Consider the following 26,717-nt stretch of genomic DNA (forward strand, 5'->3'; position numbering starts at 1 on the left):
AGTTTTAATTGGTCAAGCAGGGGCTGAATCTTTACAGTAAACACAGCACTTCATTTGCAACTCTGGCTGACTGTATAAGCTGATCAGGCTCATATCTCCAAGCAGATGTTGGTCAGAAAATTTTGTCTTTTACTTAACAGTCTGCTTGGAGACCATTTAAGGTAAACCTAAATGAAGGATGAAGGTCCCAGATTGCACAAGATAAAGTAATATTGCTGCATAATGTGCCACCTGCACAAGACACTCTAAGTCTAACACAGTGCGCTGTAAGCCAAAGATATAAACTACATCACCCAGACCCTGACAGGATTAGAAGCAAATTGCTCTCTACTCCCTGTGACCTCTCCCATCCATTACCAGCATCTTGAGAATGTCTCCTAAGCCTGTCTTCCTGTTCTAAGACATGTCTTGAGCGTGTCTTCCTGTTCTAAAAGCTGACAATGACAGATCATCGGCTTACATGTATAAGCTGTCCTGTGGCAGGAGGGTGTTTGAGTGGGTCCCCCTCTAGTGTTGGCCAGAGAAGTGGCAAACAGAAACAGTTTGCTGCTCACAGCCTGTCTCAGGTTTGCACAGCTTTTTCCTGCCAAGCGACCGGGCATACTAACCAGGTACCCGACCGTGTCCGGCTAAAGGAAGACTTCCAGCTTCTAGCCTCTTCAGGTTTTCCCTTCTAAACATAAGCAACACCAATTCAATCTGTAATTCTCAAGATACATACAAAACACAACGATGAGCTACCAGCAAATGTAGAAGATCAACATGAAAGTAGATAGAGTCTGAAGGGAAGGTTTATACCTTCTCATTTTGTCCTCTTGTGTTTGATTGAAATGGCCTAAACAAAGCCACTTCATTGAAGGATGTAACTTGTGCTGTATGCAGCACTAAACCCTGTCATTACCACAATCAGACAGATAGATGGGTTTTGACATCAGGATCCACCTGTGTGTATGTGATCACTACTAGTAGTAATCCCAACACGTGTTTCAGATTTTAGAGCTAAAGCCTGCTTATACCGACCAATACCATGGATTCTTTGTCGTAACTAAAAAAGTATCATCATAGTCTAGGAATGTTTCAATGCAGTTCTATACCTAGTACCTGAGCCTCTGGTCACACGGTAAGAGTGATGAGAAGTAATGTCAGTAAACAAGAAAAAAAATATCAGAAACAGAAATCCCTTACATGACCAGCTACAGAGGATAGACACAGTTCCTGACATGTGCCTCCAAGAAACACAAGGTAATCTTTGTACAAACATATTCCATATAGCTGTGTTCATTTCATCCCCCATGAAATTACACACAGGTCTGTCAGTGTCTGTTTACACTAGGGATCAGGGGAGGGCTAAGGACCCTACATATGACCATGAAACAGATATAAGCAGGGTTACTTAGTACAATGTATATCATCAGCTAAGGAAAGAAAGCAATTATGAAAGTCATTACCAGTAGTTGCTTTTAAGTATGCACAGTGCTTTCTATCCCCTAAAAAAAAGTTCATCATCCCACACTAAGAAATATTAACGGCTTGTTCCCAAAGCCACAATTTCCCAGTTAATTAACTACAGCAACAGTCTGTTAACTTTCAATTTGGCTTCTTTATGATTGCAACTGAGTCAGAGGAAGATCATTACAATAGATTATGCTATCAAATCTCTGCTATTGATAAAGTGATTAACTGTGAGTATGGCCAATTTACTACAATGTCAAGGCTGATTGGCCAGTGTAGGAAATGCAAATCTACTCCTCATTTTCTCTGATAGGAACACACAAGCACGTCTACAAAATCTATGACCTCCAAAAATATTCCCACCACAAAACAAAAATGTATACAAAACACACCCACATGTCACGCAATCAACATGTTTTACTTTCACATCTATGAAGTAAAACATGCAATATGATTGATGCGTACAGGGTTGTACCAACCACCCTGACTTCCTGTTTGCAATGGAGTGTTTTACACAAAACAGGTGGCCAGTAGTGAATGTATGTGACCTTGACAGACTATGATTCTTGGGCATGTGGTAACAGTTACACTTGAATATTCGCTCCCCATGTGACCACAGTGCTATGTAACCTAGGTACAGATGGTAGTTCCCTCTGACTATTTTCATGTTGTTCCTCCAGTTCAACATTGTTTTTAAAGTCTGGCCTAACTGTTGCAATGCTGGGCATGCATTTCAGGTCCCATGACCCAAGCTGACGATCCCCCCCACCCCTCACCCGAGACTTGCCATTGCGTAATGTTCCTTTGCACAAAGCACGAGCACTGTTGCACCTACTGAGCACCTGGCATTTGCATATCATCTCTTACTTCGAGAGATGGCAGTAATTGTATAGATGTTCCTGGTAACAATTTTACAGTGCCTGTCGCTTCAGGGGCTACCTACATCATGTAATGTCTGCCATGGACCTTAGGACAAGCAATGTTTTTGCTGATCAGCTACAGTGATAATCCCAACAATACAACAAGAAGTTGTCGTAGCAAAAACAAAAATGACAAAGCTTACCGAGTCCCAACTGGTACATTTCAGAAATTCAGTTCTTGCACGTCATGATTGGTTGAAACATTTTGCCTGCAAGGAATGTTTGGCACAGGAAACTGCCCATGTCAAGGTCGTGAAGAACTTCTTTATCCGAAACTAAATCAACCCTCAATCCTGTTGCTTTACGTCCCCCTCTGGCTATAAATAGGAGGCATTTCCTCTATTTTATAGTCCATTTAAGTTTTGATGATGCATTTAAGAGTTCTAGTTCACATCCTGAAAATACAGCTTTCTCTGATGTAAGCTTGCTAGGAGTCAAGGTTCTCAGCATGTGTACCCTTGTAGGATCTAAAATGAAAGAACAGATGGCTTTCCTGTGAACACAGAGTAATGTACTGGGTGCGGATCTGTTGCTATGGGAACAAGTTGGCATGGTAACCTCACTTTTGATGTTCACCCTGTTGCTTTTCTTTATTCTCACATCAATTACTTCAAAGCAAGGATCTGACTTTCCAACTTGGCTTACATGGAAGGAAGCGAAGTTGGCATCTGTGTCCATTCAGGGGAGATGCTTGCAGCTCTAGTGAGCAGGGCAGGCCCTAGGGTCAGGGTAAACCAGGTTAAGCTACTACAGATGAGAACCAGGCTTGTTCTTACATAACCTTCAACTTAAACTGTTCCAAGTTAAACTGGCCCCCTGAGGCCATGGGAAGAGTCTCCAAAACTACTAAACACTAATCTCCAAGCAGATCATACGGTGGTAAGGCTGTATCCATTGGCCAGAGGAGTGTCCATTAGCGACCGAAGCCAATGACCGAAGCCTTGCCAATTTGATACTGTCCTTTGCGGCCACCAAAAGACCTGCTTGGAGATTACCAAAACACTACTGCCTACTATGCACATTTGGTACTTGATTTGAGACTGTACAGAAATTCTTATAAAGTATTTCTGGTCATAAACATCTCTTATATAATCAAGGAAAAGCACATAGCTCACCTGCTAACTGAGCTGGACAGATTCACTAACTGCTTATCTAGAAACATAGCACATCTCCCTGGCAACTGAGTTTTTTGGGGAGCTGCAGATAGGAGGAAATTAAAGACCTGTCTATAAACATACCATTCCCTCCTGCCAGGCATCTTTATGTCACTGGGGTTTCTGGGAATTAAGAGTGCAATGTTTACAGGTTGATTATTGTGTTTATCCTTGCGAAGGTTTTGGTAGCCAGGTTGACTAAAATGTTCCAGATTTCAGTTCTGGTCTTTTGCCAGCTTCAAATTTTTCAAAACAATATTAAAATGCATTTTGGAATACCAGTAGGACTTATTTTTGTCCTACGTTACAGACAAAGACCATCTGTACGGAGATACCTTAGTGTTGAGATTATCAGACTGTTGGGCAACCAATGAGCAACCAGAAACCATTGGTCATTAAAATCATTGAGAGATCATCGGAAGACCTTGGATTTCATTGACATTAACCTTCGCTGATCCATGTACTGGCTTTACCTGCACCAGTGCAGACATGTAATAAAAGTTACTCTCCAAGCAGAGGTTGGTGGGGGAATATATGCCGCTGTTTTTTTGTTGTCACTACCCCCACCTTGGGTCGCACATGGACCCTCTGGCCAAAGGATACTGCCTGGCCATTTTGATACAGTGTTTTTCTGCCACCATAGGATCTGCTTGGAGATTGTTTTGAGCCCTACAGACGAAAGGTCTGAGTGCCACTCATCAGAGGAAGAGTAATGGTCTCAGGGGCCAAGGTGTCCTTCATCATCACTCCCCATGGATTCCAGGGATACCCGACATACCCCACCCTGCACCTCCTCTCAACCCTATATAACAGCAGCTAAAGAAAATGACTACAAGTACTGTAAAGACAACCAAGACATGTTCTCCTGCTATCATCACCAATCATTAACAATAAGCATGGCTCTGGTGCAACGGAAAAATTAACTACTTTGTTTCCATACTTGAAGCAACCAGACAGGCAACAGATAATACCATGATTTTGATGGACATCATTATAGTAGCCTTCAGTATATATAACACCGGTATATGTCAAAAGGATGAAATTCTGTGTAGCATTTACACACATGGGCTAGCTAGGGAATGTTGGGTAAAAGGGACAGTATTATCGATAGAAAGATGTCCTTAATTAAGCTTATACAAACTAACGGAGCAATAACAACTACATAAGATTGCCGATAACTAAGACATATCATATATCATCCTCGTGCGAAATGAATGGTGACCGTTAGATAATGGACTTAGTAAGCACGATATGAGACCTTTGACCCTGAAAACACCGGAGATAGCGCTGGTAACTGGGCAGCCAAGGATGGGCCGAGCTATGGCGACGGGCAATATTGTCAGTGCGGCCTGTCACCCCAAGAATAGACCCATGTCAACTATGTCGGAACTGATAAGGCATGTTTGCAAAAATCCATAGATTCATGGGCGATGTTTGATTTTGATACTAAATTAGGGACTTACTTGGCACTAGAACATTTGATGGCTCAAAGTACCGTACATGTAGTAGCTACCGGTAACAATCTTAACCTCAAGATCAGCTACTGGAAATCTTTTAGACTCCGGATCAAGTAGCATTCCAGTACGACCATAAAGATGGGAATTTGTAGCTGATAACTGACATTTAGCAACAAATCACATACACTCTATCCAAGTAGAAGCACTAACAAAATGGGTGGTCCTCAGATTCAAGTAAGCAATACTACACAAGTAGACTTATAGCCTTGTGGTTGCTAGCCTAGTATCAATCAGTACTTCTGAGAATCTCTGTGATAGCCATAGCCTTATCCAGTACCCAAGAACATAAAAGTCTGTAACTAAGAGGTATTGAAACTTTACCATAGGAAGTTACTGTTGCAACTTGACCTATGACCCACCTCCATGAGATGTACTTGCCGCCATATTCCATCTCATCCTGAAGGTCATGGTTCCCAAGGTGATAAGAGGTCACCCCGCTAAGGGTCAACCTGCGGAATATCCTCTTCACCTTCTTCATGTTCGTGATCCTCGTAGAAAAGTTTGCGATCCTTGTCTATCACAGTTGAATTTCTCCGAAACTGCTACATGTAAATTGTTTCTCCCTTGATATTAAGCTCCACAACAACAACTTGCATTCCCAGAACAGTCTCCGGTCAGTTTTGTTTGACCAGCAGGAGGATTTAAGCTGCCAGCAGTCCAAGCAGAACGGAGCTGTGTTGTGACTGTCGCAGGTGGTGCTCTGTGTGTCCAATATGGATTACAGAACCCGCTTTACAACAGGATGGCAACACTTGCCTTCAGCTCAGGAAACATTTACTGCAGTCATGAATCTTTTATCTTGTTAAGACAAAGTCTGAAGGATGGCACCACCAAATGTTTGCGATGCCCTTTCTCAGAGTCTGCTAATCCTATGTCGACATCTTTATCTATTGGTTTACCTGTCCAGGAGTTTGCTGTTTTCCTGAGAACTGTTGGAAGAAGAGTCCAGGATGTGTCTTCAGGTGTGCAAGAGATAATATCCGATCATCAGGCAACAAACAGGAATGACAGGAAGAAGTCCTTAGTCCTTAGGCTGCGAGAACAATAATGGACACAACAGTTACAAGTTTCTTGTACTGGAACAGGAGATGCAGCTTCATTTGATCTCGATAAAGCTGCACTGTGAGTCTCTGAGAAACTGAGGGAAGGTTTGTCACAGACATAACATACAATCCTCACTAACTAATTTCAGTTCCGATGGTGTGTACAATAGAAGACTGTCTATCTCAGGATATTGCACCACTAGGAGATAGGTTACAATTAAAGCACTAGTAAACCATTTGCTGACTTTGGAATGGGTCAATAGCACCTGTTGTCCCTGATAATATTTGTTCTCAGTCAAAAGGGCATGTGAAAAGATGGCCTGACCCGTGTTTTAAACAACAAGTGTTTGTCCAAAACATACAGCAGAAATTCCGCTGGACTTTGCCGATCATTAATTGTCAAGATTCTACATATCAATCTTACTTGAGGTGCCTGCGAAGTAAACTTGGCGAAAAAGGTCCTAATTTCTTCCTTGACAGGTCCAAAAGGTCGGGCACAATTGCTGTCCTTCGAACTACGTGTCACTCCGATTCCAATAAACAGCAACCTGTTACCCGGCGGTCTCTTCTTCTGTTGTGATTGCTCTGATCTCCGTGGTTACCATATCCTGATGTGACACAGCTGGTGCAGCTAGGATGAATCTTCCTTTATTGGGCTCGGAGGCACACAATTGTTGAAGGTTGACGTTCCTCACAAACCTTATGTCACTTGCACAGTTTTTCGTTTATCTCGTTGACCATCAGAGTGACATCTTCATCAAATGCTGGACGATAAAGGGATGACATCTGTCCATGATGAAGTCTTGCATGAAGGCAAGAGAAACACTGAAAACACTCACAGTTGCAGCAGTCTGAAGTCGGTACAGAATCTTCCTCAACTCTCTGCAGTTGCGTTAGATCTGAAAATAGTATTCTGTCAACCAACAGTTATGCTCCGTCACCCGCCTACAAAATATTTTGCATCGACAGGGGAGGAAGGGTTCAAATTTGCTCTTGAGGCTGGGCTTGTTAAGTTGTTGCCACACAAGTCCAACAGAATCCTGGAAATGTAGCCCCAGTAGTTGAAGTGAAGGGAGTGTATTATGCCTGGCACTCCTCAGCAGCTAAAATACAGTCATCAGTAGTAGGCGCAACGACCATGAAACAGCTGAAAAATTGATGAAGATCTCCCGATGTACCTTAACTGGAAGTAGGCTTGGTAAGGTGCATTTACCTTAGAGCTGTGAAAAACATCCACACCAGGATGTACTACAACAACGACTGTTTCCAGAACCGTTTTGACCGCTGTCATCTTCGGAAACTGCCAGAAAACATTCCACCGTCAAGTCAGCTGTCGTCCGGCTTGGCTTGTTAGATAAATGGCTTGCCCAATGGAAGAATCCAAGGGGGAAAACACCCTGAACAGAGGCAGGGACTCAAGTCCAATACAGCCTGTCTTGTTAACTGCTTTGACTGCTGTCAGCTTCAGGAACTGTCAGAGAACATATCACAACCAAGTCAGCTGTCGTCCTCTGGTTGTCAATGAATGATTTGCCCAAAGGGAAAACACAACACTGTATAGAGGCAGGCAGTTGGCAAGATGACTATTGAGTCCAATAAAGACAATCTTGAGCTCTGTTTTGCCGAGCTTCAAAAACTGTCAGCAGGCATACCTCATGATCAGTCAGATCACCTGTTATTTGTCCCCTGGTGGTCCATAAATGATTCGCCGGACGGAAGTATCCACAGGAAAAAACGCCCTTCACAGAGAGGCAGTACGTTCATAGCGTGACCCAAATCCAGAATAAGTAGCCACATGAATGTAGCTCCCTTCAAATATGATTAGGTTGAGCAGGCTAGGCTGCCTCTCCCAGGTTGTAAGATAAGAGTATGGCCGAGGGAGAGGGAAAAACCATGGCTGTCCACCCTGCCGTCCCCGCTATGTGCTGACCACTGCCGTGACAAGTGGCGCGCAAACCTTTGAAACCAGGTGTTTGTCGAGCGAGGCACGACTTCAGACCGGACCATAAAGCCTCCTCATTACCTATGGCGCTACGCAAATACGGGTAAAGTCCCACACTTGGGTTGGCCACGCTTTTCAGTGCCTGATCAAACCGTATGTTGGTAAATGTCAAAAGACATTTGGATGAATTAAACATGTTCTCTTGGGATGTTATGATATTAAACGTAATAATGTTTTTCAGAATATATACCCATGGCAGCGGAATTGTTCACGTTACAAACATGGAGATGTGTCAGAAACAAAAAACAAAATAAAGGGCAGGTAAAATTTGCATATTGATCAATGACATGATTTATGACTGATATACTGCTTTTCCCTGAACATTGCATCCTGTTACATGTAACAAATTATATGATGTAGTTATGGGCAAACTTTTTGGGTAAAAAAGGCATATCCAACTGGATAGTTCGAGTATGCTATTTTGCATTCATATTTGTGCCTTGATGTTATTAGGCTTCCATTTTTAAACACCCATATCAGGGGTAGTAATCATATTTCCCTTTGGTTGACTGATAACAAAAACCCACTTATCCAACTTGGACCAGAATATTCAGTGCATGTATGCAAATAGCCAAACAGAAATATATTGTACAATAGTTCACTCTTTGTTTTCAATCTCACAACATTATCCAATCTACCACTCATGTTGCCTTATGCTTCTTGCCAACTTCATGTAGTCACAGTCAATGTTCTTATGTCATTTGAGCCCCAGCCCCTATAATGAAACATAATATCATAAATTAAGGTTTGCCTAGTAGAACCCACAGAGTGACAAGTTTTCTACTTTCTGATGCAAGATTGGGGTGGGGGTGGGGGATAGCCTGGGTACCATCCTGGTTAGTTTATGTTCCCTCGCTCCGACAGCAACTGTGGGAGCAAACGTAAACTAACCAGGATGGTACCCAGGCTAGGATGGCCCTGGAACCAAGGAACTAGCCTAGGCCTGTACACTGGTCCTGGCACCCAGGCTGTAACTAACAGTGTGTGCTGGCTGGCTATAATGAAACGTGTCTGTCCTGAAAGCTGATCACCCAGTGGGGGCATCTACCTTGGAAAGGCAGGTATGGGCAGGTGGCAGGTAAACAGACCTGCCTGTTTGTTGTTGTTCAGGGGTCACAGGTAGCCTACACAAAAGGTCAGGCCTGTCACTGGCTGTCCATCCCAGGGCTATAGAAGTCTGGGTGTTCTAAGTACCCTAGGACTGCATAACCTAGTTGCCAATGTCTTCCAACCCAGGTTTCATTAGATAAATTGTAAGCAATCCTGCCGCAGGCCTGTCACTAGCTGTCCATCCCAGGACTATAGAAGTCTAGCTGTTCTAAGTACCCCAGGACTGCATAACCTAGTCACTAACGTCTTCAGACTCAGGCTTCATTAGATAAATTGTAAGCACTCCTGTTGGCAGCGTCTGGCCTAGTTAGCACACTCAGAGCATTTCGATGAGGCCCAAGATAGATTACTACTGAGATCTTAACATACCAGGATTGCTCTAATTGGGGTTTCTATGAGGTTGCTAACCTTACATTCGCTCACCTGTCCAGCTCCATCCTCCTTGTAAAGGGAAGGATTGATAAAGGGAAACAACTGCTGAGAAACGAGATACATGTACTGCTACAGAAGCCAAATACACAAACATTCATGCAATTATACCTGATCATTCAAACAGTGAATCATCCATCGCAAACAGTGAATAATATTAATCTGATCTCAGTGGAAGCTAGCTGAGGTCAATACCCTACATGCAATGCAGCAGCTGTCTGATAAAGCATCCCTGCAAGCTTACACAACAGGCTTGCCAACAGGACCTGGACATGAAAATACCATGATAAAATCTTACTGAGGCCCTCTAAGCCACAGGAATGCAGAGAACCAAAAGCAGATAACTCAATCACAGACAAACATTTCTGCCAAATCAAACTTTTATGTCAATGGAATGGATGGAATGTGCTTTATTGGCAATGTGTCTGTCTGCATTCCAAAGTACAATGTACACGTACCATATCATTGTGGCTTTGGTAATATCATTTCCTTCATCCTTTCTATGATAGTATCAGTCTTTTGAACAAAACAATCACAGAATAATGCATATCATTAGAATCATTAGATGGTAACTTTGCATAAGAAAAGACAACTGTCTGTACACCCATTTGTTAAATACCTGATAAAAAGATATTGACAAAAACATCTTAGACACATAAATGATTTGTAACCTAGAAACCCAACCACAGGTAACACCTGCTTGAGTTAGAAGAGATGTTTTCTAAAGGAAATCCACCAATAAAATGGCTTCTCTACAAGTACAAATGCTATCACACGTGCATCCTGAGAATTAACTATGGACAGAAATTACAGACACACCTGTGCTGTACACTCTCACCTGTATTAAAGAGCTTACCTCAAACAAAATTTGGTCATACAAGGAGGCTAAAGAATCCATATTTCGAACAGAAATTAAAGTTAACAGGTATCACTGTTTCCAAGGTGGAAAGTCACTGTCTCAAGTACCACTGCCCACCTGTGTGACCCAGTTGTACACCTGGGGTGAATGACCTGGTCTGGAGGACATGTCTGGAGTCCAAAGGGGAAGAAGATCTAGCATAGTCTTAATCAATACAACCACAGGTTACTCTGAACTCCTTTTATTCTAAATTCTTCATCTGAAGAAAAAAAACAATAGAAGAAAAATTTAAAAATGAAAGTAAACTGATGATTCTTGAATTATGTTGTAATACAAAATGTAATGTTATGGATTGGAATGCATCTAAGCCCCTTACCTTTTTTCCTGCAGGAAGAACAATAGCTGTTCCAGTAATGACAATAGAGATAAATTTTCTACTGCCAGCAATGGGTAACATGGTGCAATGCATAAAAACAGATTAGCCCATATTGTATAATACTAATAGGGAATTCCTCAGTAGCTAAAAAACATTTGCAAAGTCAATTCCTGCAGTAGCTTGTGCAGACAACTTATCAAACAAACAGCTACCTTAAGGACCCCCTGGGACCTTACCCACACATTACGTCACTCTCACATGACACATCATAAAAACATTTTTCAGGAGTAAAAATTTTTGGAATTTTGCTGTGACAAGCAAAGATATCATAACATGTCCCATGAATATAAAAACAACAAATTTCAGTAGAGAAATATCATCTGAATCAGCTATGAGTGGCATCCACAGTTGGTTCAGCCAGTGGTGGCAAAGCCAAACATGTTGTGAACTTGGAGGTCAGAGTGAAAGTTCATAAAAAGGTGACCAGTTCACCTGTGGGTTAATGGGCTTACCCAAGGGCCAGTCCATTTGAAAAAAAATTCATGGGGGTAACCCAAAAACTTTGGGACCCTCTTTCCATGTATTATTTTGATTATTTTATCCATGTTAAATATTTTATCGTATTGTTATTATAATGTTAAGGTTGTATTTTAATGATCATTTTGCACATAATACATTTTTCTTGAATGCTCCTAACTCCCATTTCGACATAAAATGTTCCCTATGAACTGTCCTAATGGAATAGTCCTGAGGTAAGATAGATTCCGGGTACCTGACGTTTATCTCAGCATTTTTGGGTAGCTAGCTGCAACCATCTCAAAGTTCTTCAACACAAGAAACACAAACATAGGTGTTACGCAAGCTAATGCATCCTGCCCTTTTCTTTGTAAGAATGTTTTTGTCCTAAGAAAGAAACAAATATTCAGGTCTGTGTCTTCAGTACAGATCCATGCTACAAAAAAGAATAATAATAAAGATATTTACGGATTCATTAAAATACAGCAGTTTTTTTTTCTGACCATCTGGTGATTCTGGTCATCTAATAAATTGGAAATCATATTTTATTGTTGGACAGGCTACTCTGCATAAAGCAGATGGTATCTTAAATGTATTAAGTCACTAACTTGATTTGAGACAACATACAACCCCAGAATATAATGAACATATGCTCCCCCACTTAAGTTTGTCAGCCATACTATAATTTATGTCCTACCTGGGCCGCGATTACGTTCGATACGGGTGTTCCGGCCCGTGTGATAACTATCCGTACGGCCTGGGGGTTCTAAACCCGTACGGCCCGGGCCTTCCAAATGTTCCATAGAAAGATTCGAACGCGTTTCGCCCTAACCGTGTGCACCGCTTTCGAAAATTCGAATACAAACTTTGGACGTTGGAATTGATGTTGTTGCGTTTTAGTGGGCTTACGGACGCCAAATTTTCGCTCATTTCGCATTGAAAGGCGTGTTTTCTTGGGTGGGTATGACATAAATAAAATACAACACGGTGTATTCCGCATCACCCTCGGTCCCAGCCCTCCCGCGGATCGGATCTCCCTCCGGCCTTCGGCCGTCGGGCGATCCGACGCGCGGTCGGGCTGGTACCTCGGGCGATACGGAATACACCGTGTTGTATTCTATATGTAGCAAATTATAAAATTATGTTTTTCATTTCATTCTGCCAAATTTGGTACCCAAAAGGCGACCTCAGATGTTTGAGGTTTAATGGTATAAATGTTTGTCGTTCTATGCTCTGTTTTGGGAAAGGATAAACATCAAAGTTAGGAACCATCTTGCAATAGGTTAGACTTGCAAAGAAACTGATCGCTGATCCGAATTATGTACTAACCCTATGATTCACTAAAATCACATCATATGAATATTGGAAACGCATGATTCTATGCATAAACAAAATTTCTTATTTGAAAGTTTGTACAGTAAGCTTATAAGAAATTCTGGGCGTAAACACAACATGGAAACCATTAGGGCAGGAATCTGACACATGCTGCAATCCGCCCTCTTCCCTCCTACCATGCGGAGCAGCTGTCCACAACTTATGAAAACAACTGAGGAAACCCCAAGCACTGTACTCAGTAACTGTGACCAACATGGTCTATGCAAAACCTTACCACAATCATTCTTCAGCTGCTGTAATGTTTTGACATGCCTAACCAACAGGGGAAAAGAAGGGGCTGTTACGAAACCTTTTAATATAAACTTGGTGCATACGTGATACATTCAGTGATGGAAATTGGGCAAGCTGCATCCTGGAAGTCCTTGACATAGACCTCCCGTCTGTCCATCAAAATTAGCAGCAACCAATGAGAGCATAGGTGCATCTAGGTCAAATATTTTGATTTCCACATTTTTGTTGTACATTTTAGCTTGACAGAGATGGGCAGGGCTATGGGATTGGTCTAGGATACAAGAAATGTACGTTTATATTCATAGAACAATAGAAGATAGCAAATCTAGTGACATTGAAGACAATCAAGTCTTACATAAAAGCTATCTAGATTTTGTCAGTTTTGAAAATGACATTTACGTCTTAGTCCAAAAATATATAATGTTTAAGTATGAGACTTTCAAATTCAAGTCTTTATGCAAGAATAAGAAAACAACATGCCAAGGAAGTAATCTGAGCTATCTCTTGAATACACCCTGGCAGCTAGCCTACCTCCTACAGAGAACCCTTGCTCCTGTGATCCTCAGAATTCCCTCCTATAGATCCTCAAGACAAGAATCACTCCAGTCTGTACAAGAGCAGCCATCAACTGAATTTTCAAATGGAATCCTGACATCATCCTGGGGTTCCCAGCGACCCTTGACCCCTACTGGGCAGCCAATCCCTGATAAGTCTTCTCCACCAGCTTGCTGCTAATTGGTCAGATTTATAGACTGGTTAGGTACTCACAGCAGACTTCATCAGGTGATGACAGATGGGGCAATTGATGGACCACATACTGCATTCTAAGAATAACACAAAGAAACATCACAACTGGTACATTCCATCCAGTTCTAGTTACAAACAGAAAAGCAAAATGATATAGAGAAGACAGTGTTTCAAAGCTTCAATCTCTACAGATTTAGTAGTGTTTTGATTGTCCACCAAGGTTTAGTTGTCCCAAAGGGATATTGCCCAGGGGTTAGGGGAACAGAGACAAATTAGGAACATACCCCCTGGAAGGTGAGGGTAGTCTTGGGGGGTTACTGAACTAGGGCAGGGGTCAGGGGTACATTATTGAGCTCTGTAGAAAAGGCTTCCTACACAATTATTATCTAGGAGTAGGAATCACTGAAGTGGCCATAATGTATTCCATAGCTTTGCTCATATTGTCGACCTTCCATCCCAAAAGAATGAAAAGCATTTTTTGCTAGATCACGCTATCTTTCTACAGGCAATAAAAGCTATGATTCAGGTATTTTGATAAGAGAGTAGTTGGGAGCTTGGGAGTTTTGTCATGTTTTGTTATGAGTGCTAAATATATGCTGATCAAGCCAGTCAGAGCATTAACATTCTCCAAGCTTGTCACTTATATATCAATGTTGTGCAGAAGAAAATGGCTGAACAAAGCAAGATACGAACAACAACAGCTCTCAGTTACCCCCTCACGGAGTAATGTCTGGCAGCGTACCAGGTATGACGGTTCAACACTGGGCTTCCAGATGAATAAGGACCTTATTCTCTCTGTTCATATGCAAATAACTACAGAAATATGCAAACATGAACCTGAGGTAAGCAACAAGCAAAGAGTTCATTATGACGCAAACATACGCCCAGATATTCTGAGCCACAACCAAATGCATTGTATCATTAGCTTTACCTGATATCCAGTGATGAGTCACCCTCTAGCCATATCATTGTATAAAGTCATTTATTAATTTGTCGGCCACATCTATTGGTTTCCTTGGTTCTGGGACAGAAGTTAAAACTTAGCCAGAGGTCAAGATGTAAACAGACATTGTGGAAGGAAAACGTTTAAAAATCATGCTCTATAGTAGCTTTTTGAAATTTGTGTTAAATCCTTGTGCCTTATCCAGGATAACAATTTAATTTTTGAGAAACACAACCTAGCACATAATGGTATACCAGGAATTGATTGAGACTTTCCCCGTAAACTATCAGCATCAATAACAATGACCTGGCCGGGGCAAGTAAAGGCTACGTCACAACAGTCTCAAGTGCTTTTGCCTTTCTCTGCAGATGTGTTAAACACAGAACAAGTGCACTACAAGGTCCCAGTCCCAGGGTCCATGGAACTTCAAGGGGCAGGTGTGATGCCAGGAGTACAGGCTAAAAACAACAAAAACTGTCAGAAATTGTGGAAGGGGAAAATATGGAATGTCGAGTTTGGTGGATTTAAAAGGGATGATGATGGATGACTGTGGCCTGATATCCACATGTTTTCAGCTTCCAGCCTTGTGTACACACCAACATATGGATGACAGGCTTGGACAACTTCATGCAAGAAGTCATGGCATTGTCTAGGAGGTTTCAATCAATGTTCTATATATAATCCAATCCTCAACCAATCCTGAACACTGCAGTCCTTGATAAAAGTTAAAGCATTGCAAATTCTTGGGTTCTTGAAGGGGAAAGGCAATAAGGAACTGATTTTATAAAACCTGTCTGTAACTAAACAGAAGGGTAGATCATCTGGTCTGGCAGATCCTAGCCATGGGCAGGTCAGAGAAATTAGGGATGTGTGCCCTACACTAGAGGCAGTTGTTAAAAAAAAGTCAAAATCTAGCAGATTTCTTCAGGTGCAAAACAAAAATGCTTCTCTCTTGTGTGTGCAGGTTTTACTAAATAGTAACATATTCAAGTTACTGCAAGAAGCAAACAAAGAAATCTAAATCCCCTTCCACCTTGTCGAGGACTTTGTACTGGAGACCGTTGAGTGACTCATGGCAAAGGAACCTGTTGTCTAACATCCTGCTTGTGAGGTTTATTCTGTGGTCTGCTAATATTGTTAATTGATGGCCCTTAAGGTCATTCAATCAATTGTAGCTTCAACACAAAGAAAATTCCACCATGTGTTTTTGGACAGATTTGGACAGTTGCAACTCTTGAAAGTTTGGATTGTACCAGTGACTGAAACTCTGTGAATATTTTTCCTTCACATTTCAACTTTGCATCTGAAATACATTGTATTGCATTTCAAAGGCAATACTATACATAGACCAACAACACAATCTTTTCAAATAGGAAACAAGCATTTTGTGAGCAATCCAATGAAAACTGACATATTCCACCTGCTCCAAAAGTAAGTCCTGTACTAGTGTGACACTGGAAGGTACTAAGGGAAAAACAGTTTCCAGTCTTAACACAAAGGATTACACCTTATCAATACGCAAGCAGCCCAACATGCAAACATTACAAACCTAGCCCAGGCAACAGTAAAGCCTGTATTTAACTCTACATATCCCGTGTTACCTGTATATGTGTAGTTTGCTACGAGGGAAATCCAAAAAGTAGTGAATAGACCATCTTGTTGGAAGAGTGCTGAAATTTGTTAAGTAGCAGATGCATTTATGTACAGAAATAGTAAAGAAGTATGATTTACCCAGCTGAATATGCCTAAATTGATTCTAACACTGTTGGAATACTAAAGTTTGTTGATACATTGCCAAATCGTTCCTATGATGAACATCAAGATGCGCTCAATCATCTGTGTATTAGTGTGATTTACAGTGCTAATGTTGCAGTAATGGCCAATCTAGATTCACAGGTGTGCACTTGCTAACAAATGAGTCTGTAAAATCCAGGAATAAACATCATTCAAATGGTAGTTTATATCACCCTCTGGGAATGTGCGGAAAGTACATTTTTCAAGACAGAATCCATCATGGTAGATATTTCTTGGCATTGCTACAGAGCATCTTTCACTACAAATCACATTCCCAACTCAGCAGCTATGCCAGCTAAAAGTACAACAAAAACCATTTTGCAGGAGAAGTGGAAAACTTTCTCTGGTTCTCCCTTGTTTGCGAATGCCAGCTCACGTAGAACACATTCCGACCTTCTCCTGCACAATGGCCAAGAACTTCAAGGAGGCTTACAGAATTCCCTCTTAGAAAAGCCTGGCTTACCTGAAATTCCTGCAGCAAATTTCAGGATAGAGAAAAATAACACAGGCATAGTTTGGATTGTCCCAAGTTTGCAAACAACGGCCACACAGGTTTAAGGCTTGGTTTGTGGTTTCATTATCAGTGACGTAATCGCCCAGCATTGTTGTAGAAACCAACTTTTGTTCAGTCTAATTCAGATTTTGCATAGCCAAAGTTCTAAATGTCACCAGTAGCAATTGACTTCAAAAAGTAAAATATTCAATATTTCTTGTAAAAATCATGCAAAACAAAACATTCAAAAGTCTCCTGATTGTGGCATATGTACATGGATCACATGAGGTCAGAGTTTGAAGAAAACTGTAAAAGCAAGAAACTCAAAGTTATCTGCTATGGTAAGTCATCAGTCGTTAACTCCAAGAACTGAAACTTTTGAAAGTATGTTTGTACTAGATAAGCAGCTGTCCCATGCAAGACAGACCAGTTGTTTCATATAAACCTACATACCTTCATGGTACATATCAGAAATACATGACATAGGACTGATAAAATATGGCCACACATGTCGGCAGCTTTGGACAGAAGACTTATTGGAAAAACATGCTACTGTACAGAAGAAGCTGTGATGTTTATATGCTTATCTGTCTGGGTCATAACAGTTTCCTGAAACTGAACATGATTCAAATAGCAGCAACACAACAGGCCGCAGGGTGCCCTACTGAAGGTCTTTATAGTCAAATCGGTTGCATCAACCTATATGAAAATAAAATACTGAATATCATTGTGAAAAAGATAATACATGATTGAATGTGTTTAACTATTTAAGACCCACCTGTTAGAAACCCTGGGGTTAACCGGTTATATAGTCCATAATGACATTCTGACACCTGTAAAGCAGGCAAACTTCTTACTATACCTTTGACATCAGCAAGAACCAGCAAGACCACTGCTGTACAAAGCGCTAATTTGTAGTCAGTAACACAGTCAATCGCAGGATTCTAGTATCTGACAAACATCCTCACAACCTGCTACATCATTTCCAGGAAGAACAGAGGCAGGGAAAGTTTTTGTGATGACGTTACAAGAGAAATATTTGCAATATCCACACCGTACAAGATAACGGTCACTCCGAGTCCCAGCATAATCCTCCCCTCCACCCATTTTCCACAGCTGCCTTTTGTTCCCAGACAATAGGTTTGGATCTGAGGTACCCACCCGGACCCGAACACAACTCGTAAGCATCCATACCTTTTGGAAGGGAGTCATTCTGCAGAGAATATATCCAGGGAGGTGGAAGTGAAGGTACGGTGGCGAGCAAACATGGCGCCAAGTGTTGACACTGCTCAGACTTGCCACACAATGGCCAGGATTCCAGCCCATTCAACCTGAGAGCCGCACCGGCCAATCACCAGCCAGACCCACGCATAAATTATGGTGATACCTGGAGTCTCCTGGGACATGGCCTTTTTAACCATGCAGGGTGAGGAATTTCCTATGAACAGGCACGATCGGCAGTTATCCAACGGCTCTTCACAGCATTGCAAGACACTTTATTTCCTTCCCAAATCTTATTTTGTACTTAAACATAACCTTAAACAATAAACCATTCCTTTGATACACCTTACTGCTTGGTTTTATGACCTTATTCCAGATATAACACAGGCCCTGACATAGGTGGTAGCTGTATTGAGTTTGGGAACAGGTAAGATCATTCCTCCCAGTAAGGCGACTGCTAGCAGGTGACTGAGGTATGCCAGTAAATGTAGCAAAAGCAGGGTTGAATGTCAGCCCTTGCAGAGGGAAGCAGGAAGGGGGAGAAAGCAAACCATGCTGCCCCTATTTTCTAACAGACCCAGCCCTCCAAATGTCCTGGATAGCAGGGACATAATACTTTAGACACCAGTTTTGCAGGCACTGTGACTAAAAAACTGAAGGCTTCAGTCAATTTCCTAGAACAAATATCCTGAGAGACAAACTTTCAGAAGAACCTCAAGCTTTCCACGCCATAATTCTGCTTAAACAAAGATTCAAAAGGTGATAGCAAAACAGCTTAGGGGGTGGCAAATTTATTCTGGATTTTCATATTTTAGATCTACAGGATAGAAATTTTTCAGGCCCATTTCTGTACCTGTAAGGCTGACACTTGGTGCTCTCATTGTCTCCATGCAGTGACCCATTATGACACAATGTAGCGGAAAAGGGACCGTTACCTACCCGGCCTGACAGGTACAAAACATGCCCCCAGGCAAAGGTGCATTTCAAATGAGCACCTCTGTATAGTACTATTAGTAGGGAGACATTTACACATCAGGGTGACATCATTGTGTCAGTGTCTTATATATCATTCTTACTGAGGCTAGATCAATTAAATTGATTGATTCTTGGACTGAGGAGGTTTAAATAATATATCCCACATGCCCCTTTTACGGTTTTGGTTCATTGGCTCTGGTTCACAACATAGATATTCATATCTGTAACAACAAATGATTAAGTATAGTCCAGGGTACCATAATGAACATGGCTTTGCCAAAAATAGTTCTTAGATACTCAGAAAGCCTGTTATCTGTACTGTACGTCTTTCCGGCAGTATATCAAGTACCGAGCATGCAAAGTATTTCATTATGTTCAAAGAATCTTTCAATGACCTCCCTACCCATCCTATAGAAAATACAGTAAGAGAATTTAGGGCTGTAAATTCCAGTAGTGATAGAGCAAGGTCAACATCATTCTAGTCAAACTATAACATTGGAACTATAAACATTTCTACATGGTCTCATCCCCATCCACTATACAAAACTTTGGTTCAGAATTCAGGGTTGTAAATTCCTGCAGTGATGAAACTATGCTGAGTGAATAAAACAGGCAAGGACAACACATTCTACTGCAACTATAAAATCGTTCCCCTTGTGGTATCAAGAATTTCTATGGCCTCAGGCAATTAACCCTGGGAAATATTTTAACAAAATTCAGGGCTATAAATTCCTGTGGTGATGAAACTATACAGAGGGGAATGAAGCAAGCAAGGACAACAAACTACAGAATTTAAACTGTGCCATTTCTATCCCCTGGAGAAGCCATGATCTATCCTGCATCATTAGTCACAGTCTGGGAAGCCCTAACAAGTTCAACATGGAGCCGTCAGGGGATTACTACTGTACCACATTATCCACTACCCCTGGCACATTTAGGCCATACCAACTCAATTTGCTGCTTTCAAGTTTTATTAAAAAAAGTTACTGAACTGGAAGTCTGACGAGTACCTTTGTGCATAATTTTGGGAAATGAATAATGTCAGATTCAAGTTTTCCTACTGTTCTTGGCTGTAAATTAGCAGTAGATTCACTCTAAACTACAGTTCAATCCTTTGTCGTTTCTCTCTTGCTAAGTCTCTAAGATATTTTAGTCTGTGACACTCCTACTAGTCCTTTGTTTTCAGCCTGACCTCTAACTTTTCACTTCAGAATGCCTGAAATCCAATGAAATAAATTGGTATGGCCTTACAAATCCACCATAGATCCACTGCGAGATGCAAATTTAGTACCAGCCCTTGGATTCAATCTCCTGCCATGATCACAGTAATAGGGACCAAGGACAGACTGATACGTGGGATCCAAGGAGATTTGTAATGGTGAAACGGTTAGTAGTTCCAGAGCAAATTACGGGCCTGGTGGGATTAGGTTGGACATGGAAAGAGGGGTAATAAGATTCCTGTTCCCTGTGTGTGTTGAATTACAATTATCAGCCTCAGCATGGTGATGATTCTTGTGTGATTTCCTAAAAAAAGTTATTAAAAAAAAACACTGTGTCTTTGTCCTCAATCTTTAGGTTTATAAACTCAACAGAAGTTGTCAACCAATTATAACAGGTTTGTGAAGTGATATTCCCTTATTGTTTGACTGCCATAAAGTCATTATCACTGCTGGCATTATTTGTATGGATTAACGAATTAAATTCCTTTCTGCACCTCTTTTCCTCCCCTTCATACAGCACCAAATGCCTCTACAGACCAATGGCCACTCACGAGTCCCAACTGTTTATTAGTGCAGCTAGAGGCTAGTTCTCACAAATACAAACAGAGCCCTTGTTTGTCAAAAAGGTTTTTAAAGAATCAAAAGCATTTCCGCACGCATCAACCTAAATCCTTACCAGTCTAACCACTTGATCCCAGATGCATATAACCAATGGCCTAAAAACAATTCCCAAACATCTGAAGATTGTGCTATGATTTTCTGCTGGGCTCGAAATTCATTTTTGGGAATAGGTCCACTGGTGCACCCAACCTAGAAATTCAGGTGCACAGAAAATTTTTTGGGTGCACCATATAAAACAAAACCTATTTACAGATCTTACTGCTCCTTTCTGAGCTTGAATCTGAAATGGGAGCTAACTTCAAAATCTTAAGTACTACAACAAAGATTTTCTAACACATAGATGCCAAGAATATCCAGTATTACTGTATACATTTAATATGTACAAAAATGCCTACAAAAATATTTGGGTGCACCAGTGCACCAACAGGAAAAAAAATTGGGTGCACAGCTCCAATTTTGGGTGCACTAAGGTGCACATGCACCCAGTATTTTGAGCCCTGTTCTGGGTAGGAACATGTCACCTGGCTGCCATACCGACCATGCCAAACAACTTAACATTCTGCCTGGTTAGTAGAACATGACATTCTTCAGCTTCCTCTTACTGTAAATAGAATGCAGCATGGACCAGTTTCTTGGAAGGGAAAACAGTACATTAAATGTTCATGCATAAATTTCAGTGTTATGCTAAAAATTCTGGGCTTAATGTCTATCTAATGAAGAAAATTTATCAGCCAGCGAATTGTCAAGCAAGGACAGACATATACAGTATGTGTACAAACATACAGAGCAATGTAACAGTGAACACTAGTGCTAAATTAAACGATATAATGTATGATTTAATTGTCCTTCCCACAAAATATGCTTTGAAAGTTAGTGCAATCATTCAAAACAATATTTTCCAGATGAATACAGTTATTCTAAACTCAGGTATTTCTAGCCATACAAGTATTCTTTTATATCCTTGACTATACATGTAACTATAATGCTCCTGAATTAACTTCTTGTAGGATGATGTCATTGATTACATCAACACACAGGTCTTCAGAGATATGACTAATATACTTAAATATACAATTTTTTTCATCAATATTTCAAAGGGATATAATACAAGTAACTGATTCCACATCCTCCCACAGATGACTTCAGGATGTCTGCAGGATTTGGAATGTGGATGACTTCCTTATAAAGGCATCACAAAAAACTGAAAGAAATCCCCTTGTATCAGGTACTTCCGGCGTGTCATAAAATATTCATGCAGCCATTGTAGCTAATCAGCATATACTTCCACGTCACAAAGAAAAGGAGAAGCAAACCTGGCCAGGTCATTGACTTGGGTGTGACAGAGATTATCCCAGTATATATATATATATATACAACATTTCAAACTGGAGAATGTTCAAATTCTGGGGAAAACTACTAAAATTTTGTTACAGAGAACCAAATGCTACTAGTATTACATTTGCCATATGGTTTTCATATAGACAATTTTACCCTAAAAGTATGTCTGAACAGGTGCATTGGTATGGCATAGGGTTCAAAATGTCAAAGTTAACTGGGTCATCCAAGAGTATTCTTCTTCACCATAAAAGACTGCAGTGTCTGTATTAAGCTGTCCCTGAAAAAAGCCTACAGGTGAAGTAGTGACATCATTGGTGCCTGAAGAATAATTATGCCATTATTCATCATCAACATCTCTAACCTTTATCATTAGAAGATCTAATGACCTGCATCCCCCCTTCAACGTTTTCTCATCAAAATTTCATTCTGAAGGCAGAAAGCATGAAGAACTGACATGGTCATGGTCATCCTGATTATGATCCGATAGAAGGTTTTGGACAGAATGTAGATTAAAGTGATGATAAGGAAACCAGACTACAACATCTATCAGGTAAGGCTGGATGAACATAGATATTGCGTTTATATCACACACAAAATGACATAATTGTAGCTGCAGAAACTGGCAAATACATTGGCTAGAGTAATGATAATATTATCATTACTCTAGCCAACGACCACTTAAGGGACGAACAAGAACAAGAAAACAGCCACAGGAAGCTGGCATATTGCGGTCTTCTTGGGTATCTTGGTTGACCAATACATATAGATTTTGCCTACAATGGATACTAGTAGTTGATAGAATCTCCCAGAGGTGAGAAACACAACTGCTGAGTCTGCTGGTGAGATTGTACCCCAGACAATTACTGTGTTATCGAGGTCACCTGAATTAGCACCATCTCAGACCCTTGCACCTATGAACCATCAATTCTAAAAGCTCTTGTTCTTTCAGCCTGGGCTAATTATCAGTTTGGGATTACTTTTATTAGGGTTAGAATTGGAATCATCAGTTTACTTGAAGGATGGGTCATTGATAGATAAAGTTATCCAATGTTTACAAGATAATCAACTAAAGACACACTTGTCAGGGTTTCGATAGTGTGAAGGTGGCAGCTGATTATCCAGTAATGCTTGAGGTTGCATCTCACCAGTTTACTACCGTAAATTTGTCCGGTTAGGGCAATCACTATCGATCTTAAGTAGACTCTTAGGGGTTACATCCAGGCAAGGACAGGTCCTGCCAAGTTGCACTGAAGTTGTCAAGTTGATCAATCAAAGACACACATGTCAACTTTTAAACAGTATGATGGTGCCAGCTGATTACCGAGTATTGCACAAGACTGCATTTCTCATGTTTACTGCCATACAACTGTCAGATTAAACCCAACAACATTAATCTTATATGGACTTCTTTCATGAGCAGCTAGACCAGCCAAGTAATAAGCAAGGCCACAATAATGTCCTTTTTGGTTCTCATACATTTTTTAAACAAATAATCATGAGAACAGAGGGCTAGTAGGAAATCTTGAGTATAACCATTCAATTGTCAGTACCAAGGTCTAGACTTTCTTCAAAGACTTTGTCTTCATGATGTTCATTCTTCTTCACAGCAAGTTTTTTTCTAAAATCTTATAACCGATAAATTGCAGAGGCCCAAAATTGCACTAGTTCACTGCCTGAAACCACATGTCTGCTGCAGGTGTTCAAATCAATGAAAATCACATCAATCAGGACCGGGTGGATGCCGACTGTCAGAACAGGATGGCGCAACACTGCCGGAGAGTAACCGGCAAACAGTGGAAACAACGGAGGGTGGTAGATTTATATCGTTATGACGTAGGTTGCTTTTAGGAGCGTTAGAATAGTATAACACGAAGCTGCACACAGATTGATTGTTTTAAGACCTGACGCTCTCATCAATTATTTTTCAGGACAGTTTACGACCTTCACATTTGTTCCAGTGGTTATGTAACACGGAAATGAAGTCACAAATATGAACATTCTACTAATTTCTAGCTAACTGTATCCCAGCTTGAACATAATTATGGGTTCACCACACCACTTCGTGGTGTGGTGAAACCATATTGCTTTTTCTGGTGTTTCTTCTTCTCCTTCTCCTCCTGCCATTTTTTAAATGGATTCAGCTTCTTCATTTTAGGGCCTAAGGTCCTGAAATTTGGTATGGAGGTACAGTGGGCAAATACCCCTAGGCGTTTTTTAAATTTTTGTGATACAAGCTTTTACAATCGTTTTATTTGCTTTTTTAGCGGTCCCCATAGGAAAGTACTGTGCGGGGGCGTACGCGCGTGACGTAATAAGAAAGAAATTCGGCGGCATGCCCATATATGGGCATGCAAGCATGAACCTGACGCAGCCTAATCTTTTCTTCTTGCTGATTGGCTGTTGGATTTGATTGGATTAACTCAATTAAAACCTGTTCAAAGCCATTCCATTTTGACAGTATGAACTCAAGTGTTTTGGTAGGTACAGCACAGGCCACGAAATACGCATCAATTTTCGAGGGACGTTCTGCGGGAGAGTGCAGGACGCTGTGCGGGACTTCCCTCGGGAGAGTGCGGGACGTCCTCCGGGAGAGTGCGATACGTTCTGCGGGAGAGTGCGGTACGTCCAGCGGGAGAGTGCGGTACGTTCTGCGGGAGCCAGACATTTTGCTCTTCTCTGTTGGAACAACGCAAGTTGGAGGTCAATGACCTGCGCCCGGCGTGTAAACAAGATTGGACAGGGAGCGGCTGTAATATCAAAGGAGCCGGCGGCCATGCTGTTTACTTTTTATGACATACAATGCAGTGAGTGATGTGTATCGCACCGAGTTAGCTCGGTTGGAAACGCGCAAGGCGGCAATCCCAGGCATTGCAAGTTCGAACCCCAGTGCATCGGACATAAATATTTTTAGCAATTTAACATTTTTAACAATTTTATAATTTTTAACAATTTTATCAGTTTTAACGATTTTAACAATTCTGCATTTTAACAATTACAACATTTTTTTTATTTTCGTTGTTTTGCTTTTAACATTCAAAAACTGATTGTTCTTACTCAAGAATGTCAATAACTTAGAATGTTAGTCTTTTGTATTTTTCCAACATACAAACTAAAATCACTTTGATGTTGTCACAAAAGTATTGAGCTGACAAGAGAGAAGGAGTACGGTACTCTGCCAGTGTGAAGAATCTACAGAGGTATTACCAGTCACTAGTAGCAAGAGATAGACCACATTGAATGATGACGATGAGGACGAATCATATGAAGTACTATCATAGCTAGTACAGAAATTCTACTGCTTTACTTTACTTTCTTTCACTCTGTACATGCAATTAGCTCACTGGCATGATTTTAAAAATAAAGGTTATGATAATCATATTATATGTATAGCTTATTCAATGTATGGCTTCATAGTTTATGTGATTGTTAATAACACCTGCACAGAGCATTTCCATACTGACAGTATGTCTTTATTCAAGTGTTTTGGTAGGTATTTCAAGCTTTTCTGCTCCAGCATTGGAATGCGGGGCATGAACGTTTTTTTTTATTTTGAAAATCAACAGTTTGCATTATGCAATTAAAAATCCTAACCAATAAAGTAGGGAATAGCTATCCAACTGTTGTTTTAGTTGTATGTTACTTCATATTATAGTTATATCAATGTAAATCATTGTTTTCCCTTGTGTTTCTCATTCTTTCCCTGCCATGTCGTAAAATGTGGTGAACCCATCGCTGTATTTGCTCCAAAGCAAATATTGGCCTTTCTAGTTGATTTCAACTTTCTCTCTGTTGCCTAACATTGTAACAAGTATTGTGAATTTGGTGCCACATAAAACCTCAACATGGCAGGGCAATTCTACATCATTCTTTAAGTTCTGTTAATGACAATAAACATCAGAGGTTTTCTAGGGATTGCAAAATATCTACAGTTGGACATACAGATCAGAAACTGACCTGCCTAGCTGCTGCTGAGCTTGGCGTGCTTCTCAGCACCACGGAAGGTTCCAAGTGTCTGCAGTGCCGTCTCATCAGTTAGACGCCTCCCTTCCTCGACGTTTCGCCCCGTTCTGCCTAAGACGTCTCTGGGGGGTGGGGCAACGGAGCAGGCGTCCCTGCTCCGCTTCAGGCACTGTCACCACTTCTCTGGAAGGACTTCCACGCCTTATCCTTTCTCCTCAGCCACAACACGAAACTGCTTCTTTCTGCTTCCTCAGTCACCTGTCTAGTGAGCTTTGTCTGGGCTTTTCCCCTGATGTTGAAGTCCCTGCACAGACGCATGAAGGAAGTCCCTACAAATCCTCTTACTCCGACTTCTACTGGGTATAGGCGCGTCTGCCATCCTTTCTGCTTGCACTGCTGGA

The 26,717-nt window shown here is 41.1% G+C and overlaps 1 protein-coding gene across 4 annotated transcripts in view; it reads right to left on the reverse strand.

Annotated features, from left to right (window-relative positions):
* The window catches only part of LOC109470593 (protein Shroom3-like), a 96,520-nt gene that overhangs the window by 30,193 nt on the left and 39,610 nt on the right, over nucleotides 1-26,717 (reverse strand). The window contains exon 1 of one of the 4 annotated variants that reach the window (XM_019769561.1): nucleotides 18,176-18,307. The exons of 2 other annotated variants lie outside the window; for them this stretch is intronic. Coding sequence is in view for 1 of the 2 variants with exons in the window: in XM_019769560.1 (XP_019625119.1) it covers nucleotides 5,403-5,521 (119 nt within the window). In the remaining variant the exon portion in view is untranslated. Of the gene's footprint in view, nucleotides 1-5,402; nucleotides 5,543-18,175; nucleotides 18,308-26,717 lie in introns of those variants that run through there. One more of the 4 variants, XM_019769560.1, reaches the window with a different exon arrangement.

The sequence above is a fragment of the Branchiostoma belcheri genome, unplaced genomic scaffold (assembly GCF_001625305.1).
Source record: "Branchiostoma belcheri isolate BF01 breed outbred unplaced genomic scaffold, Haploidv18h27 scaffold23, whole genome shotgun sequence".
Taxonomy (NCBI): Eukaryota; Metazoa; Chordata; class Leptocardii; order Amphioxiformes; family Branchiostomatidae; genus Branchiostoma; species Branchiostoma belcheri.